The 21,392-nt window shown below is 48.3% G+C and overlaps 1 protein-coding gene across 1 annotated transcript in view; it reads left to right on the forward strand.

Moving 5' to 3' along the window:
* Positions 1-21,392, forward strand: part of GAB3 (GRB2 associated binding protein 3) — a 453,955-nt gene that overhangs the window by 363,892 nt on the left and 68,671 nt on the right. The window contains exon 4 of the mRNA XM_085608146.1: positions 6,659-7,125. Within this exon, the coding sequence (XP_085464272.1) occupies positions 6,659-7,125 (467 nt within the window). The remainder of the gene's footprint in view (positions 1-6,658; positions 7,126-21,392) is intronic.

Raw genomic sequence — 21,392 nt, forward strand, 5'->3', positions numbered from 1 at the left:
TTCAGAAGCACAAGTTACTTACCTTCGGTAATGATATATCTGTTAGAGACATTAGTTAGTGATAGATTCCTTACCACCCCACCCATTCTCCCCTTTCGGCGAACTGATTTCTAGGGAAGGTCATCCCTTTCAGGGTCCTAGTTTCAATGCACCAGTGGTCGGTTTCTTGCATGGCTCTGCATTCCTGGCGTGGAAAGTCGTGTACAGAACTAACGTCAGCGCGCGAGGGCGTCGCCTACGACGGACGTGGAGCCACCCGACGCCACCTTCCGATGCGCAGGGGTGCTGCTGACGAAAACTTTCCGGATCCAGTCTGATGCCTGGGGATATTCTAAGGCACGGGTACTCATAGTACGGCCCGCGGGCCTCCAGCGGCCCGGCAAGCCTTCCCTGGCGGCCCGCGGACCTTGCAGACATAGTGCCTGTGCCCTGTGCTTGTCAGCGAACACCGCCGTTTACAGCAGCACGGAGCTGTGAGGCCGGGCGATTCTTTTAAAGGCCATTTACTTGTTAATGAGGCTTTGTTGTATTTCACCTCTTCTTAGCACCCCTGCATCTCCCCTCTGATTGAGTGGAGATGCAGGGGCGCTAAGAAGAGATGAAATACAACAAAGTCTCATTAACAAGTGAATGGTCTTTAAAAGACCTGTGAAGTACTTGGGTGCGGCGGCCGTGTGTTCCCTGGAAGCAGTCTCAGCGCGGGGTGAGGTGACAGGGGACAGCAGGGTGAGGTGATGGAGGGCAGCAGGGAGTGAGAGCAGGGGGTGAGGTGACAGTGGGAGGAAGACAGAGTGCGACAGAGGGAGGGAGAGGGAGGGAGAGAGAGGGAGAGGAGGAAGACGGGGAGAGGAGGAAGACAGGGAGAGGAGGAAGACAGGGAGAGGAGGAAGACAGGGAGAGGAGGAAGACAGGGAAAGGGGGGAAGACAGAGAGAGGGAGAGAGAGAGAGAGAGGGAGAGAGAGAGACAGAGGGAGGGAGACAGAGGGAGAACGGAGGAGGGAGGGAGACAGAGGGAGGGAGACAGAGGGAGAGAGAGAGCAATAGAGGGAGGGAGACGGAGAGAGGGAGGGAGAGGGAGAGAGAGAGGGAGGGGGACAGAAAGAAAGGGAGACAAACAGTGAGTGAGACAGAGGGAGGGAGAGAGAGGGAGGGAGACGGAGAGGAAGGGAGGGAGAGAGGGAGACAGAGAGAGGGAGGGAGGGAGACGGAGACAGAGGGAGGGATAGGGAGAGAGGGAGAGGGAGGGAGACGGAGAGAGAGAGGGAGGGGACAGAGCGAAAGGGAGACAAACTGTGAGTGAGACAGAGGGAGCGAGAGGGAGAGAGGGAGGGAGACAGAGTGAGAGGGAGACAGAGAGGGAGGGGACAGAGCGAAAGGGAGACAAACAGTGAGTGAGACAGAGGGAGCGAGAGGTAGAGAGAGAGGGAGGGAGACGGAGTGGGAGGGAGACGGAGTGGGAGGGAGACAGAGTGAGAGGGAGACAGAGAGGGAGGGGACAGAGCGAAAGGGAGACAAACAGTGAGTGAGACAGAGGGAGCGAGAGGTAGAGAGAGAGGGAGGGAGACGGAGTGAGAGGGAGACGGAGTGAGAGGGAGACGGAGTGAGAGGGAGACGGAGTGAGAGGGAGACAGAGAGTGAGGGAGACAGAGAGAAAGGGAGACGAACAGTGAGTGAGACAAAGGGAGCGAGAGGGAGACACAGAATGAGTGAGACAGAGTGAGTGAGACAGAGAGGGAGGGAGACAGAGAGAAAGGGAGACAAACAGAGTGATGGAGGGAGAGAGAGATAGGGAGAGGGAGGGAGACGGAGCGAGAGAGAGGGAGAGTAATAGAGAGAGGGAGAGAGAGAGGGAGGGAAACAGATAGATAGATAGATAGATAGACAGATAGATAGATAGATAGATAGATATGTGTGCATACCGGGTCTGGTGGCTCAGTGGATGAAGGCGTCCGCTGCAGGGGCCTGTGTTCAACCTCATGGTCATAGTTTTTTTTTGCTCTAGCCCCGCCCCTTCCCCCACTGGCCCCGCCCCCACCGGTGCGGCCCTCAGCCAGAAACCACACTGTAAATTTGGCCCCCGAGAGAAAGTTTGTGAGTACCCATGTTCTAAGGTAATGAATCTATCACTAACTAATGTCTCTTACAGATATATTGTTACAGAAGGTAAGTAACCTTTGTAATATTTACTGTTCTTTGGTAGTTTGTTTTTATTCTTCTCACTAAAACTGTTCTTATGTAAGGCGCTCAGATATCTTCCATGGGTTATGTTCGTGCTATGTAAACATAAAGCATAAATACATGAAGCAAGACGCCGGTGCTGTATAAATATGGTGAAGAAACATTATGTAGTGGAAAGATTGTAATCTACAGAGTGACCAGAAGGTGGCACCAAAGTTGTATAAAATGTATGTCGTGAAAGCAAGTTTGAGCCTGGATATCTTAATACAATTACAATGCATGTGTTGGCTATTCAGATGCGGTGGGTAATGTGACTTTTCTTTTGCGGTGCTGGCCACATACAAAACCGTGTATTGCGGTAAGAACGCGTGACGTCAAACGATTAGGCCACAGTACGCGTTGTCCACGTCGCAGAAGGCGCAGTCATTGCTTCACTATTTTACTAATGTTTTTTTATACTCCAAATTGCTGATCTCCCTGTTTCAGTGCATTTGATTAACGATGTTATTGACTAGTTGCAAGTTTCCCCTCTTTACTGGGAGACCATGTCATGTTATATTGGCAGGTTTGCTGACCCCTCAGCCATTACATCTTAGTAAATACCCTGGCTTTGTTTTATGTGCACCTGAATCCAACTACTGCCCTCATCAATTTGGCAGACAAAAAAAACGAGTTCCAGTAAAAAAAAATATATATATTTTTCGCGAGGTCACACAATGCGCCCATCTGGAGAATCCTGGTTTTGAACCAAGTTCTCTTAATTCTTTTGTTATATATATATATATCTATTCTTCTTTGCATACAGTTGGGTTACAGAAACAAAACTTATAAAAGCCATAGCTGAATGATAGGAAATTACCCCCATGGTACTAATCTGTAAACCAAAATGACAGCTCTTATCCAATTTTAATATGCATGTTAGTAATGACCTGTATAGGAAATATCTACCTTTCTTAATGAGCAACGGGAATAATAAAACAATGATCAAATCCACCCGAGCCAAACCAAACAAAACAAGCATTTGCAATGCAATTGGTCTCGCCTTTGGGACCTTATATGTATTTAGCTATGCAGCACATTAGCCTGGGTGCTGAAACATCTACTGTTCTTTAACATGGAGGTAAAGTAAGCACCAAACTGCGTGACACGCCAGGTATGGGAACACATGGAGAGAAATATTGCCTTTCAGCGGGCAATGGTATAGTCCAAAGCTCTCTTTTTCAAATAAAATCAGGGCCTTTGGTGGTCATATCACTGAAACTACAAGATTTGAAAAGAATATTATTGTCTACGGGTGCTCATGGAAGGCAATTTCTATGGACTTGAATGTAGAGAATGCTAAAGTGATTCTGGTATAGTGAGCACAACAGCCAGTAAATACACCTACTCCTTCTACATTTGACTAAGTTCATAAAGAAGCTTGACTTACTGATTTTAAAATATCTTATAAGGGGTTAAGGCACATGCTACAGGGATCACTGTATGCTCACTAAATCTTAGGGAACAATAATAAGGGTAACTTAAGTCTGGAGGTCAATGCATTGGCTGGAGAGATCTGTGCCACTGTTTGAAGTGAACGATCAAAAGCCCACTATGAATATTTGTTTTAGAAAATGCAACAAAGGTAACAGAGGTTGAACTAAAAAGAAAATTCTTGATAAGCGCAAAGTTAATTGCTGTAACACTTCCTGAACCGGAAGCTGTCAGTGGAGGTTGCCAAGCCTGACACAAACAGGACAACATTTTGACAGCTGAACAGAAGCGGGACTTGTAAGTTAAATATAGAGTGATCGATACGTGCAGGCTGTCGTATTATGGAGGGTGGTAGAACAAACAGACCAGTCTGAAACTCAGGAGCCTCGCTGAAGACTAGCCCACCGTGTGTATTGCTTTGTCTGCCACCTGTTGCGATGCCTCTGTGGAGACCGTCAACGGGAAACTCCTACCTATACATAAAAGTTTAGCCAACGGAATGTAATGTTGTTGTTAAGCGTCTCGAAACATGCAAAACTAATTAAAAACAGCAATACTGAAGTCTGGGTAGGATGCAATGTCACGTAATATTAGTGACATGGATCCAACCTATTACACTTAATTTCTGGGCATTTTATGAATATTACTCTTTGTGCTATAAAAGTCTGTCGCATACACAAAATAGTGGATCTTCTCCACTAGAACTATAGTGTTTGTTTGTTTACCTGGTTAAGTTCGAAAGCAGTTGCTGAAATGAAATGAGGACATGCATCATTAAGCGTCACGCAAACAAAAGCAAACTCGATCACATGTAGCGCCCTTTGGACCACTGTTCATCTGGAGTCAAACAGCGAGGACTGCAATAGAGTACAGAGAAACATGGCATCATCAGGCTGCAGATGTTGGCATCCTAAGAGGCAGGTCCTCCTAGCATGCTGTGAAAGGTGTTAAATAGAGCCCTACTAGAGATTCTGGACAACGATTTCCACACGGATACCGCTTCCCCATTACTCACAGCACAGATGAGGAAGGGTCAATCGTGGAGATTGGCGCCCACATTGCTCCAAACGTATGACACCGAGTGCAGTTTATACAAGCATTTGCAATGCAATAGGACTCGCATTTAGGCAAGACCTACTGCATTGCAAACAGGAGTGCAGGTGGGCAAGAAGGCACGGACTGCGGGAGGGGGAGGCACGGGAAAAAAATAGTGCTCACAGTATAAAGAAAACATACTGTGCAACACTTGAAGTAAAGGGGCCAGTAGCCATGGAAGGATACAAATGATGACATTCCCGTAATAAGGAGGGATTAACAAGCCTAAAACCAATTGGAAGGCAGCATTTAGGAACTAAGCAAATTAAAAAGCTGGGCGGAGAGTGGGCGGAGCTTTCATGGAGCTTCCACTCCATACTGAATGCTGCATGCCTCGCAAAGCAAGCAGCGCATGCGCACTGACGCTAAAGGCTCAACCTTAAAAAGACAAAGGAAATATTTTTATTTTATTTTTATTTGCTCACCACTTGATGTTAAAAAGAATAAATCTTGACATTTGGCAGTGAGTAACACTCCTTAAAACAGCACCCAATTACTTCAAATGTGCTTACACTGACGAAATGTTCTTTGCATGATTGCAAGGCTCGTTAAGTCATTCGATCGAGTCTTAACCGACCTGTGTATGTCATGTTTCTCCAAACCCAAGGATTCTTCCAGTCCTCGCATACATGGGGACACGGGTTTGATATTGGCATTGAGTGCAGATCGAAATTTGCTTAAGGAGATATTTATGTAAGCTTTAAGTTTTGGTAGTCTATGTCTTAGCTTGTGCAGAAGGTGTTTCTGCAGGCTGTTTTCACATGATGTTGTTGCCTGTGACTTCCTCCTCTGCTTATGACCACATTTGTATCTTTAATTTAAATCCCCTTCTTGTGTTAGTGAGTAGTACTGTGGCTGCCATTAAACTCGTAGTCAGTGTTCATCTCCTGTATCTGGAGCAGTAATAATAATGGGCAGGACCCCTGTGATTGAAGACTCCACAGCATGAGATCTGTTATCAGATGAAAGATGTGTACACACTTCTTGGTTGGATCTGCCGCCAGGGTAAAGCTGCAGTGCAGCCCCAACACTGGGCTTGTTGTAGTAGCTAGATTAAGGGTCCGACAAGAGCAGCATAAATTGACAAGCGACACAACGACTGCAAATGTTCATACAATTGTGGATGTGGTTAGACTGCTGAACTTGAACATGATTTGATCGACACAATATACACAGTCCCCATTGATTTTTCTTATATTTTCGAATTTAGAAGCATATCATGTAAGTTGGTATTTATTCTGGGACAATTTCGACCTGGGATGTCACGGGAGGATCATCTTACCTACTTAGCTGTCCATTTATGAAGCACACGAATGTTTGGTAACACATTGACAATGCACCCACAATGCGCTCGCCAGGTTCAGGATCATGTCCCTGTGCAGTGTGGTTGGTGTTACAGTTTTGGAAAAGACAAAGACATAGACTTTAGTGACCCTCATTGTTAGTTAGTTCCTGTGAACATATAGTAAGTATTCCAAAGAAAGATGTTTGAAAATTCAGAAATAGACTTCATTCTATGAAGATCCAGTTCCAATACTAACTCTTTGAATACCAATAAATCAAATTCTGCCTTGTGTGCTCTATGCCAGAAGACCTTTGATTAATGGATGACCAAATTATGATTTGTATATTATTAGACTGTTCTAGGTGTGCCAAGTGTCTTATCAGTTGGTACAAAAGATGCATTAACTCAATAATCTTCTCATCAGACATGTATCTTTAAAGGGCTGCATACCAGATTGTAAATGTTGGTTGCAGTAGAAATACGTTGCCTATTTTGTGCAAAATTAGCATTGAGTTGGCATAGTTTAAGTAATATGAGCTACCATGGTGTACAAGAGGGTGATTATAACATCTAGTGGAGGAAACATTAAATTAATGCAAAATGTGCTTTTCTCATCTGTTATCCAGGAGCGACAGCTTATCAATTTCTGATAAATCGCTGGAGCAGACCTCATCGGATGATGTCTTTGTTGATGCTGTCCAATCCCAGGCGTCCCTTAACGTAGTACCATCATCCTATGGCTGGACAGAGCGCCAGGACCTGCTTCAGTCTTTGAGCCATGCCATCCTCCCCAAGGATCTGCCTGTGAATGGGGTAGCAGAGGGCTTCTCTTCATCCTCTCCTTTGTTAGGGCCCTCCCTCAGTGGAACCTTCCACACTGACAAGAGGCAGACATATGAAGTTTCTGAATGTGATGTTTTCTTTGATACGCCACCGCCCAGGCCACCTAAGCCCATCCATTTCTCGGAAGCGAGGTCAGAACTTCAGTCAAGTGGAATCTTCCCAAATGGGATGGGGACTAGTGGGTTTCAAGCTGGAACAGTGCCACGAAGAATCTCCCTGTCTAGCCTGGACAATGTACGGAACTGGAAAGGTAACTTTCTACATTTTCAAATTCCCTTGACCATAAAACACTGAAACAGACTCCAGAAACTTTTACAGTCATAATACTGTATCATCAAAATGACAATTACAGGTTTTTGTCATTTTACCGTCTGTTAATTTTGCTTCCTGTTTATTTCATTCTTATTGCTTTACTCTGCTTTCCTACATTATGACCTATTTTTGCACATTTTCTCTAAACGTTCTGTTTTTATTTTTTTTAATATGGACCTCCTATTCAAAATGATGTGTTGAAACGGAATGTTTGTTGCAGAATAACATATAAAAGGGTTTGGCTATCATGCTCTAATCATGGTGCAGTGATGTGTTTAGGCATAAAGTGCTGAGGAATAGTGTGAAAATAGACACTTTGCATGTGTGCATACATTCCCAATTATAGGTTAATTATAACATAGTATTTACAAGCTGCCGAAGAGCCAGGTGATTGAAGGCCCTGTAGAATTCAATATGGTTGGCAATTAGATTTTTTCTTCGTAGTAGATATTTCCAATAAGAAGTTTCCTCGATCAGGTAAGAGAAGCCTCATTCTAGATTGAAGTGGTCTGGGTTTAGGGTAAGTGTGGTTTTTTTCTGCTTATGGACGCGAGATCCTGAGCCATAGAAGGCATCTTAGCTATGTACATTGGTTTGAAGGTTATACATCTGGCTAGAATCAGGCAACCTGTGTAGCGAATGAAAAGCTGGTGGAATTTAAGAGTTAATATTTAGGTTAAGCTCTATAAAACTTTCAATACGATAAATTGACTAAAGTAAGGAGTTGCCTCGAAGCTGCATTCTGGATACTCTATAGTTTTTAATCACTTGGTCAGACACTTCGAGATAGATCATTTTGGCTCAGTCCAGCCTTGACAGTCCAAGACCGATGGTGGATTGTACCTTTTGGTAGAGCTCAAAATAAGAGAAGACTCAGCAAATACAGATCATTATGTAAAAGCATCCTTTCCTAAGTCGGTTCACTTGAGGGATCGAGGAACTTTTGGAATCCATGATCATTCCTAGGTTCCTTACTTGCAGTGATGGTTTAGAAGTGAGTCAGAATCTTTTGGCCGAATGGTGAACGAGTGGTAGGTAAGTGGTCTATTTCCCACAAGCTGATATCTAATTTTTTGATGCGTTTGGCTTGAGGTAGTTTGTTCTTATCCAATAATTTAGGCTAAGCAATGCTAGCTGATGGAACAGCTGTTCAAGTCAGATGGGCTCTGTAACTTTAGAATAATTTGTGTTCATTTACATAGTTCTAACAGCTGAGGTTTAAGAAAGAAATCGGCTCCAACAGAGGTCTCAGATATACGTTAAAGAGAGGGGGAACATTTGAATCCTTGAATGACTCTAATATTTGATGAAACAAGGTCAGACAGAGTAAAAAGGACGGAGAGGCAGAATGAGTCATCAGTTATGGATGAATCAGTTCAGTAGAGAATGGTGCATTTGAATGAAACTCAATTCTAGTTTCTATAGTAGAATAGGATGATGCACCCTATTAAAGGTGGCAAAAAGACCTTAGAGCGATTTGGCATGTTGGAATTCCATGTAGCAATTAGTGCAAAGTCTGGTCTGCCTCGACAGAATTCTATTTGGATGTAGAGAGAGCATGTTATTCTGTTAAGTGCAGTATGTTAATTAAACGTAGGCTTCTCTTTCAGTCTGTTTGCCTACGAGAGGTCCATTTCAGAATGGCTAATAGCTTGGAGAGTTGGGTCAGAGTCTGACTTCTTCAGAAAGGGTTTGGTGTACACAGGTCTGCAGTTCTTCCAGGACTCTGCCACATTTCTGTGGCAGATTATGGCTGTGGTAGGGCTAGCCGCTGAGCTACTGATCAGGATGTCCTTGAATTTATGGGCTAGGCATGGGTATGCGGCGATACCGAAACACCGCAGTCTTTTGTGAGATAGTGAAGTCATCTTGGATACAGGTTTGAAAGATAGTAGCAATACAATTTAGGATGGGTTTTGTAGTTACTGAGCTTACTTTGATGTAGGATGGCTACTTCTGCAATCTTCTTGTATGAGGATTTTGTACCTAGACGGTAGATCTTCATGTAGAATTGGCCTTGAATCATCGCTTAGCTAAGTTTCAGGAATGAAAAACTGGCCAGTGTCAGAGTCTTAGAGAAGGTCTTGGATGCTAGAGTGTTTTCTGTCCCAACTGCCTGTGTTAATAATGGAAATGAAGAGTTGGTGAGTCAACTTAGATTCTTAGAAAGTGATAGGTTTAGTTGGGATTGATAGGGAACAGGAGTAGAGTCCTTCTGAGTCCAGTGGATCAAACAGTGGCATTACAGAATATGGAGGGGCGAGACGGGCAGGGAGACTGTTGAGAAAGGGAAGGTGGGTAAGGTTTGTGCTCTACAAATGTCCTTCACTTGTGGCTGCTGGACTGATTTTTTTTTTTAACTAATTTTATTGATTTTTATATATCTGCACAGGCCTTTTCCATGACACGAGCTGTGGCAAGGTTCATATAAGTCATCATTGCATTCAAAACAAACATCATATCTCCGTTACATACGAATTCTCGTTTCCCTATCCTCAATATAGGAAACATGTATGCAGGATTAATCATATAGTGTACAGTTCGTCAACATCCTATGGTCTAATATAGCCCTGCGCTTCTATCATGTCTAAACAACCTCTGCCCCCCCCCCTCCCCAACTATCCCAACCACTCGGCGTGTCACATAAAATCAACAATTGTTCTACCGACTGAAATTACTACAGGTTAGTTCCTTAAGTTTTACTAATATATTGCTCAGGGAAACCGATACATGGCAGGTGCAGGGGGACAGTTTGTATGGAGTGCCTATGTCCGCCTTGCCATAGAGTACCCAGGGGTGAGCTATCTATTCCAGCTCATCAGGAGCATCAACCATATGGTCCTCATCACTCTCAGTATCTGAGATCTTCAGGAGCACCACCAATGTTTCCCATGCCCTTGCTTCCTCCAATGCTTTCTCACTCCCCGCTCGTTTTGCTAGTTGCAGCCGAACTATACCTTCACATTCCACCCATTTAATTAATTCAGTCTTCCACCTTTTAACATTCGAGCCCTTCTTTGCTTTCCAATGCGTAGTGATATCTTGTTTAGCTAATAATAGGCCCAAATCTGGAAATTTGCTTGTGACCTTATTTTTGGTCGTATGGGGAAACCAATGTAAGAGGCAGGGTCCCTCAGCCGGCTTCAATTCCCTGTCAGTGATCTCAGTCAATAATGTGACCACATCTACCCAATAACCCTCCAGCTGTGGACAATCCCACAACATATGTCGAAAATCTACCCACTCCCTATTACAGCGTGGGCATGCTGCTGTTCTAATGTCAAAATATTTGCTCATTTTTGCTGGGGTGAGATACGCTCTGTGCAATATATAAAAATGCACCGTTGGAATTGGGCATTCCTAGTACTCTTCCACGCCCTTTCCACAAGATCAGCCCAGGTCTTTTCTGTAATCACATCTCCCAGGTCTCCTTCCCATTGTAGCCTCAGCGCAGTCAAGGGAACTAGCATTTCTTGCGTCATGCGTTTATAGAGATAGGTGACCGCTTTAAAGGTTCCTGCCACCGTCACTGTATATTGGTACCCCATCGATGTCTGTGGTTCATTTAAGCCCTCCATCCAATGTTTCTGAATAGCCGTAGCAGGCGCAGAGTGGAGCAAAAAATCCCCTCTGGGTTAATCATATCTTTCCTGTAAATCATTGAAGGGAAGCATTGTATTGCCCCCTACAAGTCTCCAATTGTGGACAGTCCCCGGTCTTTCCAGGTTGTCAGTACTTGCCAGTTACCCCCATGTGGCAATGCATCACACATGGTCAAGGGGATATCAGGTGCATAGGGATATATAATCCGTGCATGCTTCAGGCTCCTATTCCAGCATTGCCGTACTGTTCTTAACGCACCGGTATAGTCTGAAGCCGGATGGACAATTTCAAAACAATTTGGGAAAGTACACGCTGCGACGAAACCCCACCTCCATTTTCTTTCTTTTTTTTTTTTTTTAAACATATTTTTATTAAAATTTTCAATTTTCAACCATATCTGCAATACCATATGATTTCCTCATTACATATAATACGTCTTCAAAGTTTAAGCCATTTTTCGTACATCAAGGACCTGTGCATAATTGTCCTAACATTTCGCAACCACCTCCATTTTCACCCATTCCTCGAAACCCAAATGCTAAATCCTGTGTAAGCCACTGTAGCTGAACAGCCAGGTAATAAGTCTCGAAGTCAGGGACTGCCAGACCCCCCCTCCGATCTCGGTCTCATAAGGACTCCCAATGCAACCCTCCTCCTGCCATTTCCCCATAAAAACCCTGTGATCAATGTCTTCATTTGTGTAAAGAATCTCGTCGGTATGCAAATTGGTAGGGTCCGAAAATAGTACAACAATCTCGGGAGCGTCACCATTTTAAGTAGGGCCACTCGACCGGCTACTGAGAGAGGCAGTGCACCCCAAAAATCAAAGTTGCCTTTTATTCCTCTGATGGCTCTACCGATAATGTCCTCCAGTAAATCACCCTGCGTGTGATATATTTGGATTACGTCAAACATCTATACTCCCACTTCACACCGTCAGTGTCTTGGGGGCCAGCATTAGTCGCGGCTGCTGGGAGCAGACAGGACTTTGCCCAATTCACTTTGAGCCTGGATACTCTACCAAGATCACAAACTAGTCGTTTCGCTCCAGCAAGCGCTTCACCTGAATTTGCTAATAACAAGAGCAAGTCATCCACATAGAGCGCAATATAATGAGTCTGCTCATACACACGAAGGCGGCGGTAATGTAGTCCCGTTCTGGCCTGGGCCGCAAGTGGCTCCATAGCCAGGGCAAATAAGAGGGGGGATAATGGGCATCCCTGCCTCGTCCCTCGTCTCACTTCACAGGTGTCAGAGATCAACCCGCCCATTCTAACCCTGGCAGTGGAATCTTTGTATAACAGAGCTGTCCAAGCCACAAATTTGCTCCCTAGCCCAATTTATGCATGACCTGAAACAAGTAAGGCCATTCCAGGCTATTGAATGCCTTTTATATATCAACTACGAAAATGGTTGCAGCCTCCTTCTGGTAAGAATCAGCTTCTAAGATCCGTAGTAGGCACCTTATGTCAATAGCCGTGTTCCTAGTCGGGATGAACCCAGATTGATCCCTGTGTATTAACATCGTCATGTAGAGAAGGAGTCGGGAAGCTAAGATCCGACTCAGAATCTTATAATCCGTGTTAAGCATAGACAGTGGGCAATCTGCAGACCTGTCCCTGGGCGGTTTCCCGGGTTTCAACAGCAGAATAATGATTGCCTCTCGAGTTGTTGCGGTGCAGTTGTCCTGCCTGTTTTGCATCGTTATAGAGTTTTACTAATTTAGGGGCCAGCAGGTCAATGTGTGTGAGGTAAAATTCAATTAGTAGGCCATCTGCCCCAGGTGTCTTGATCTGTGCCATGTGTTTTATAGCTCCCCTCACTTCTCCGAGTACGATATCCCAACCCAGTATGTCTGCTGTTCTATGTCAAGGTGCGGCAGGTCTTCTGCAGTCACAAATCTATTGATGTCGTCGTCTGCTAGGGTCAATTTACTCTGATACAGCTCCGCATAGTAAGCAAGGAAACGATCATTAATACCCTGTTGGGTATGGCAGACCTCCCCAGTTTGGTCTTTAAGTTCCAAAATTACATTCCCCCTCCTGGCCGGGTTAGCTAGCCAACTGGACTTGTCTCTTTCCGTGTGGGCGCGAGTAATATACTTCTTGTAATTAAAGCAACGCAGGCGCTCCACTTGTACGGCAACTGCCTCTTTTGCCTCCGTGAGGTCCCTCTGCCTATCAGTCCTCTCAGGACGTTCCCGCTCTACTTCTCGTAGACGCTGATCTGCTTCCTATATGTCCCGCAAGAGCACTTTACGCACTCCCAGCATCTCTGAAATGCAGTGTTTCCTCATAACTGTTTTAAAGGCATCCCATTCCACAGAGGAAGTTGATGCTGTATCAGCGTATCTTGAAAATATTGGGCAATGCCTGTTCTCAACGCTTCGCGGAAAACCTGATCTCTAAGGCTTCAGGGCGCAGTCGCCATGTCAGTATTTTAGGTCATGTACGAGACGACTGCACCGGTAGTAGGATCGGGTTATGATCCGATATGGTCCTAGTGAGATATTTACTACTCTGTACCCCCTCGTGTACATCAAGGGAGCAGAGAACAGCATCCAGCCGAACGTGAAGCTCGTGGAGAGATGAGAAAAAGGAATAATCCCGAACCCCTGGGTGCTGCGCTCTCCAAGTGTCCAACAAGCCCCATCGTTGTTGAAAGTCTCTCCTAGCTTCCGCTATTTTATGGATGGGTGCATCAGGGACTGGAGGTTGGGAACGATCCAGGACAACATCAGGGATACAATTAAAATCGCCCCCTAGTATTACTGATCCTGTTAGTACTGATGCTAACTTCCCAGATAACTGCGAGAAAAAGGCAGGTGGCTCTGTATTGGGGGCATAAATGATCCCCAGTACTATATCTCTACCATCTAACCTCCCAGTAACTACTACATAGCGGCCTTCTGGGTCTGTAAATTGCTTCATGCATTGAAAAGGAACCCCGCCCGTATCCAAATCAGTACTCCCCTTGCGAACGCAAATCAAATGGAAAACCCATCCTTGCAATTGCAACCTTCTTCCAGTCATTTCTTCTAATGTTACACGCCTGTTCCCAATTAGCAACCTCTCAAAGAACCCAAACCCCCAAGACCCCTCCCCAGGACAGGTACTACAAAACTAGTCCCCATCCAAACTATGGTAAATACACAGGGTCCTCTAGTGGCTACAGAGGTACAAGGGGGCACGGTTGCCACCAAATATGCACTTGCAGTGGTATCGGTAGTAGCCTAAAGTGCACCAGCCCTGATTGGTCAAGGTCACCTTCACTGGGGGGCACATCCAATCACCTCATTCAGTATCTCAAGTGCCCTGCGTTTGAAACAGATAGAGAAGGAATGTTGTAATGTGTGGGGACACATAGATGAGAGTAAAGAGGGGATAGGAAAGGGAAGGGAGCAAGGCAAAACAAGAGAGTAGCAAGGGTCCAATCACGCAATCCCGTCAGCAATGCCTGGGGCCACATGTGGCAGTTTAACACTGCCACTGTTGGATGTATCCGTGTCCGATCCAGCAGATCCTGTCTCTGAACCAGTGTCTCCCACCGATGGCGTTTTGTGTCCCTGCAGCATTGTTGTCACTACCTGTAATGCCTCTGCTCTCTCCCTCTCCGTTTGTGAGAAACTTGGCTTCCATAAAGGGCCACGTCGCGGTCATCTTCGCTGAGTCTTCTCCGATTCTTGCCCGCCAGGAGGAGTTGTCCGAGTTTTCGTTGCAGGCAGACTACCAGTTATATAGTTTTCTTTCCAATCCTATGCCTTCTGGGTCATCACAGAAGTGCGTCCGCCCATCTGGTATTATCCATAGGCGGGCCGGGAACATCAAGGAATATTAGATCTCTTCATCGCGCAATGCTTTTTTAACCGCAAGGAAGGAAGTGCGACGCCGCTGAACATCCAAGGTATAGTCCGGGAACAGCGACACCTTACTGTTGTCCACCGTGAAGGGACCATCTGTATGTGCATTTTGCAACAGCGTGTCCCTGCCCTTGAAATGGAGTAGTCTAGCAACCACGGGGCGTTGAGGCCTTCCTGGTGCCGGGGGCCGAGCAGGAACTCGATGGGCCCTTTCCAAAGTGTAATACAAGGACAGACCCTAGGGCGCAACCACGTCCAGCCTTTCAGGTATGTAATCATATTGGTGCCTTCCACTCCTTCTGGCAGGCCTAGGCCCTAATATTGTTCCTTCGGTTTCACCCTTTGGCGTCCTCGGCTCTCTTATCCAGTACATGGACTCTGTGAGAGATAGTATGTAGACAAAGTCAGTGTCGCCGGTGCAAGTTCTGCCAGTGTCTTCTCAGTTTGCGTCACCCGTTCTACCAGCTTCGTATGCTCTGCTCTCAAGAGACCCAGCCCCACTGCCAAATTACTTATGTCCTGATGGATCGTTTCTTTAGTGTCAGCAATAGCCTCTAGGATTTGGGCTAACTGTTGCTGGACTGGGTTTTCCATTGTTGCCTGGCTAGGCTCTAACTGCTTCTGATCCGATACGGTCTCCTCCTGTTCTGGGGGTACTCCCAGCTGTTTACCTCTGGGTTTCCCCATTTTTGTATGGGAGCAGCGTCCTTCTCAGAGTGCAAAGCCCCTCTTATCAATCCGTCAGGGATCAACGAAGAGGGTTACGGCCCACCTAAAATCATCGCACTCCCCCAAGTTAAGCCTGTGCAGCCCTACTGTTCCCCAGGGCGTTTACTCCTCTTACATCAATTATCTAGACACCACCAGTGCTCCTGCAAAGGTCTCACTGTATTCTACTTGCAATGCTCCTCTACAATGGCACATTTAGTCATCAGCAGAGCGCTGTCTCCGTTATTCCAGCTGGGTTTATCACCTCCAGTGGGACACAGCAGCACCGGTATGCCACTCCAGCTCCGCCTGACCCTCCCGGCAGCGCTCCACAGCAACCCGCCTTCCCCCGGTCAGGGCCCGATCCAGAAGGTCAGGACGTGCCCCTGGTGGACGTTCGCTGCTTCCCGGGGTCGCCGGACAGTCCTGAGCCCTCCCGTATGTCAGGGTCTCAACCTCCAGCAGCGGCATGTCACATATAGCCCCCAGGGGCACGAAGAGAAGAGAAGCTGTGTTCCCAGATCCACAGGCACGGCCAGATCGTCAGATGGTAAAATGGCTGTTCAGTGCCCTACGCCGCCATACACAATCAGGGCCAATCTTCAAGAGCCTCTAGTCCTAGCCCTCTACCCAGCAGTGCCACAGGTCCCAATCGTCGCTCCTCTTATCCCAGGTTATCCCAGGTGGGTCTGGCTGCAGCTTCTCGCAGCTCAGACCCACAACACCTTCGCTTTGCCGTCAAGCGCAAGGGCTTCCATATTGAGGAGGGCACTACTCTCCCTGCAAATATATTGCACCGGGTCTCCACTGTCGGGGTAAAAGGATCACGGCACAGTGAGTCTGCAGTCAAATCGCCAGAGCCGAGTTCTCCCTCGGCGGCAATCAGCACAACGACGACACCTGCAGGGCTACTCGGGCACCCATGGTCACGTCAGAGCCGCAAGGGCAACACCATTGCAGCCACCATGCGAAAGGGAGAGCGCTGCAAAGCATCACCGGCAAAGGTCCACTGGCCAAGCAGACACCAGCAAGGTCCGTAATGTGATCCGCCGTGCTGTTCTCAGATCCCGCCCGGGCTCGCACAGCCGCTGTACAGTAGATCAAGGCCCGAGTCCCAGACCCACCGTTCGGAGCAATTCTATGTACCTTCAGCTGCAGCTCGGGGTCGCGTCCCAATCCGGACCTCCCAGATTGTCCGTCTCTCCACTGGGGATGCAACGACTGTTTGTGTGTGCCCAGTAGCGACTCCTCGTCTCTTCAAGCAGTGCCTCGGAGCTTTACTGCGCCATCTTGTCTCCAGCTCACCAACACACTGCCTCCAATTTCACCCGTCTCCACAGCACTCCAAGCATCCGGGGGCACCCAGCAACACTCCGGAGTACTGCCAGGGCTCAGAGATCTCCTCAGCGTGCCCTCGGGATCAGGCCAACAGGTTAATAATCAGGATAATTGCATAGGCCGGCGCGGAGCTCTAGACTCACACGCCGCCATCATCAGCTTGCAAGCCACGCCCCTGTGGCTGATGGACCAATTTAGAAAAATAACAAGTCATTATATATATATTTTTGAACTAAGAACTTTGTTCATAGGTAAGAACTTTTGCAATAATAAAATCGTACAAGATCACGCTTTTACATCGAGTGTCTTTACACACGATGCATTTCTGGGGAAGGAAAGTCAAAAATGCAACATAGGCACATAATGTTGTATTCAAGGGCTCACCTTCGGAGTTCAGAGTGGTAGTAGGCCAAGGCTCAAAGCACTACTGGCAGTTTATCAGGATCGGCGCAGTATCTGCTGGGAGCAGGGTGCTGGCGAGGCTGGTAACTGGTGCGCTACAGGGAAGAGGGGGCACCTGGAAAAAGGCTGCACAAGGAGACTTGTGGGCAAGTCTAAGGGCTCCCAAACAGGGGCTGAGGTCACAAGGGCCTTAGGGACAAGAGAGCACAGCTGGTTTGTCGTTACTCAGGTCGGGCAAGCTGAGAAAGGAGCAGGAAGGTCGGCTAGGCTTGATGCGTAAAGGTGGTCAGTGGCAAACAACTTGGAGAGACGATTTCAGGACTACAGGGCCACTGACGGAGTGGGTTTCAGGGGTGCTGACATCCCTCAATGGGTGCTTGCATCCTGGACAGTTGGAGTCCTGACTGGCCTCCTACGGCTGGTCTTTGTTGCAGGGCATCCGGTACCTCCGGTATTGGTGCTGCACGGCTCCAGTTGGTCCTGGTGCCTCTACACTTGTTGGGGAGACAAGACTGACCTTCTAGAGCACGAGTACCTCTTCATGGTCAGTAGCTGCACCAGTTGGACCGGGGAGAGGCACGTCAGTGGACTGAAGTCTGCAGTTCAGTGACTTCAGGCTGCAGAAGAGTAGCTCTTCTTCTCCAATGGAGTTCATAGGCGATTAGCAAAGAGCTGGTGATCCTTTGGGGTTCTTAGAAGTCACACAGTGGCAGGACGAGACAGTTCACCTCGATTGTCGAATCTTGAAGCAGCAGGCATGGTTTCGTGCCAGATGTCCAAAGTAGGCACTCAGTTCTCAGGTTCAGCAGCTTTTCTTTGTCCGTTTTTTCTTTAGGTCAGTCAAATCTGAAGTTCAGGGTCAAGGGGTGCCACCTCAATACTCAATTTAGGGGCGTTAAGGGTGTACCAGATGGTAGTTAATGGGCTACCTACCATTAGGACGACTACACCCTCAATATGACCACTTGCTGTGGGAAATGGGCATAACTCTGACCCTAATAGAATTAATCTCTCCAACACAAGATGGAGGATTCTAAAGAAAATGGGGTCCACATCAGCTGCCCTACCTTAGGAGTGGTGCTGGCTATGTGTTGGCCTAATCTAACTAATGTTCCTGCCCGTCCTCCAGACAGGGGGGTTGGCATCTTCCTCCTCTTGCACTAGCTAGAAAGGCCTGAGTCTCATTTCAAAGGTTTTCCCCCTTGGAAGACAGTTCCTACTTGGATGAGGTGAGAACACCTCCACCCAGAGCAGGATTTGTTCCTGGCCTCTGAGAGCGAAGGCTCTTACAGCAGGAGGCCAGAAACATGTCTAGTGGTGGCAAGCTGGTCGAGACCAGTCAGCCAATACACTAGTAGGTGGTAGTTTTTCAGGGGCACCTCTAAGTTGCTCTCTGTGTGCATTTATTAATAAATCCAGCACTGGCATCAGTTTGAGTTTATTATGATGAGGTGTTTGGTACAAACACCTTGGGGTACAGTGGAGCGATTATGTAACTGGGGAACTAATAATGACGAGTGTCCAGCCCATGTACTTGTTATGGCTTTCCTTTGCACTGGTAATATCTAAGGGTGAACTTAGATATCACCGGCACATATCCACTCTTGCAGATATGCCCTTACATGCATATAGTGCACCCTGCCTTAGGGCTGTAAAGCCTGTCGTAGGGATAGTTGTAGCGCGCAAACCGTCCTGGTCGCGCCGGCCCAAGAAGCATGGGAAGCCGGGCACCACCATCTGCAGAACAGTTCAGCAACTCCCCTAGTGCGCCAGCCATCACAGCATCCAGGGTACTTCAGATAACTTCATCAGCTGTGCGTGGCGTCACCATCGGCATCTTCACACTGTCACTGCGGGAGGTCATTTTCCCCTGTATCTTTCAAGGAATTGGCTGCTGCTTCAGAGGTAGGGCTCCTGCCCTGCATCAGTGCTGCCACTACCTGAAGAGCCTCCGCCCTCTTTCTCTCGTTTCTTGGGGGCTCCCCTCCGGGAACTTCTCCTGGAGCGCTTCCCAAGCTCTGTTGGTTTCCTCAATTCGGATCTAGGGCCTGTAGGCTGGGAAGCCCCGGTCTTATAGGCCTCAATCCAGTGCCAGGCCTCGCCCGGGCTCCCACAGAAGTGGGTGGTGCCGTCCTACATGATCAGCAATTGAGCCGGAAACATCATAGAATACTGCAAACCCTCTTCCCTCAGGGCCCTTTTAACCTCCAGGAAGGAGGCCCTTCTCTTTTGCACCTCCAGGGTGTAGTCCGGGAAAAGGAAAACCTTACTGTTATCAACTGTGTAGGGACCCTCTGTGCATGCCTTCCGTAACAGTAAATCCCTATCACGGAAATGGAGCAAGCGGGTCACCACCGGTCTTGGGGGGCGCCGGGGGCCTGGCTGGGACCCTGTTGGTCCTCTCAAGAGTGTAGAAAGGTGATAGGCCCTCAGGCGCCACCACAGAGCACAGCCAGTGCTCCAGATAGGCCACCATGTCGTTGCTCTCGATTCCATCCGGCAGGCCCAAAATCCGGACATTGTTCAGGCGGTTGCGCCCCTCTGCATCTTCAGATCTTCGTTCCAAGACACCCACCCTATCCGAGAGGGCTCCCACTTGCTGCTCCAGGGCCTTTTGTACAGGGGCCATCTTGGTAAGGCTGACTTCTGCTCCCTTCATCCTCTCAAAGAGCTTCTTATGCTTCTCTTGTAGGAGTCCCAGCCTTACTGCCACCGTGCTGATGTCTTGGTGAAGGGTGGCTTTTGTGTCTGCAATGGCCTCCAATATCTTGCCCAATTGCTGCTGTATGGGGGCTTCCGCAGTTGATTGCAATTTTTCATGGGCACTGTCGTCTGGGTCCTGCGCAGCCCCAGCCTGCCGATTTCGGAGCTTGCCCATGGTGCTAATCAACCTCCCACTGGAGGGCCACGCCCGAGATGGGAGCCAAGCAAGCAGCTGGCGCTGTAAATCCCCACCGCGCACCCGATTCCAAGCACAGTCCGTGCAAGTAGAATACCACACTGCACCCAAAGTAGTACTCTACTGCAGATCTCGGTAAATTGGACCCCTTCGTAGTCACAAGCTATACCCAACTCCATTCAGGTCCAGTCTTGTGTCTTCACTCCGGGCTCAGTCCAGACACCTCCTGTCAATGAGCATCCCCTGCCGCTCACAGACCAACTCAGGGCGCCCTTAATCACTCTAGGAAGTGGCACCATCACCGCGGGGCAGTGACCAGCGAGTCACGCCAGCACCCCAGGAGGTGAGCTCACGAGTCAGGCGGCCCGGGGCAAACCCCGCAGTTAAGGGACACCAGCGAGGCCCTCAGGGTCCCAAGCTTCCAGCCAGAATGGACCCCCCGGACCACACCCACTACCCGGAGGACTCCGCCACTGATCTCAGGCGCTTCCACTGCAAAGGAAGAAGCCGGGGGCCAGAAACCAATCAGTGGCTCATGAGCCCCGATATAGGCCCTGAACACGAGCTCCAAGTCTCCGCAGCTACTCCAGGCAGACTCAGCACTGGTTGTCGCTCCCCCGTCACACCATCCACAGCACTAGGCCAGGCCCCAGCAGTCCGCCAGCCCACAGGAGCCACCTATGCTCCACTGACCCACACTGTTAGGACCGCAACTTTGACCGCCTACCTGCACACAGAGCGCAGGCTGCAGAGAGGAGCCGGCCCAGCTCCCCACACAGGAGCAGTCCCTCACGGGCCAGCAACGTGTCAGCCACCTCTCGGGGCAAGCGGCCAATGCTCCAAGCTCCCTCAGTCATGCAGGGAGACGCCCAGGTGCCAAGGCAGACTCCCAGTGTCTCTGCACCCTTAGGTGCTGGTTGCGGGTGTCCTCCATTCTCCGGTTGCAGGGGACTCACGCCAGGTGCACGAGCCCCGACCAGGTTCCGTGCACTGTGCAGCTGCAGTACCAATGGTCCACTTCAACTGCTCTGATAGCCTCGCCGGGGCCGCCGATGTAACGCCAATACACACCGTCAGTGGCAAAGCAGGGGATTCAGGCTCATAGACAGACCACCAGCCGCAGTGAAAAACATTTGCCGCTTACCCCCACTCGGGCGTCTGTCGCGTTCAGCCATCTTGTCTGCTGCATCCTTGAGCAACCAGCAATAGGCAGTAGGCATCACTGAGGCTTCAACCTTTCGCAGACGAGTAGAGAGGCGCCCAGTTGCTGAATCGGTCCCCCAATGTCACCGCACCATTGGGCACTTGTCACAGACGGCCTCCGATTTCCAGCTGTAATGGCCTCATGCCAGGTGCACGAGCCCGGACCAGGCGCCGTGCATTGTGTATCCGCAGC

This window comes from Triturus cristatus, chromosome 5_2, assembly GCF_964204655.1.
Source record: "Triturus cristatus chromosome 5_2, aTriCri1.1, whole genome shotgun sequence".
Classification (NCBI taxonomy): Eukaryota; Metazoa; Chordata; class Amphibia; order Caudata; family Salamandridae; genus Triturus; species Triturus cristatus.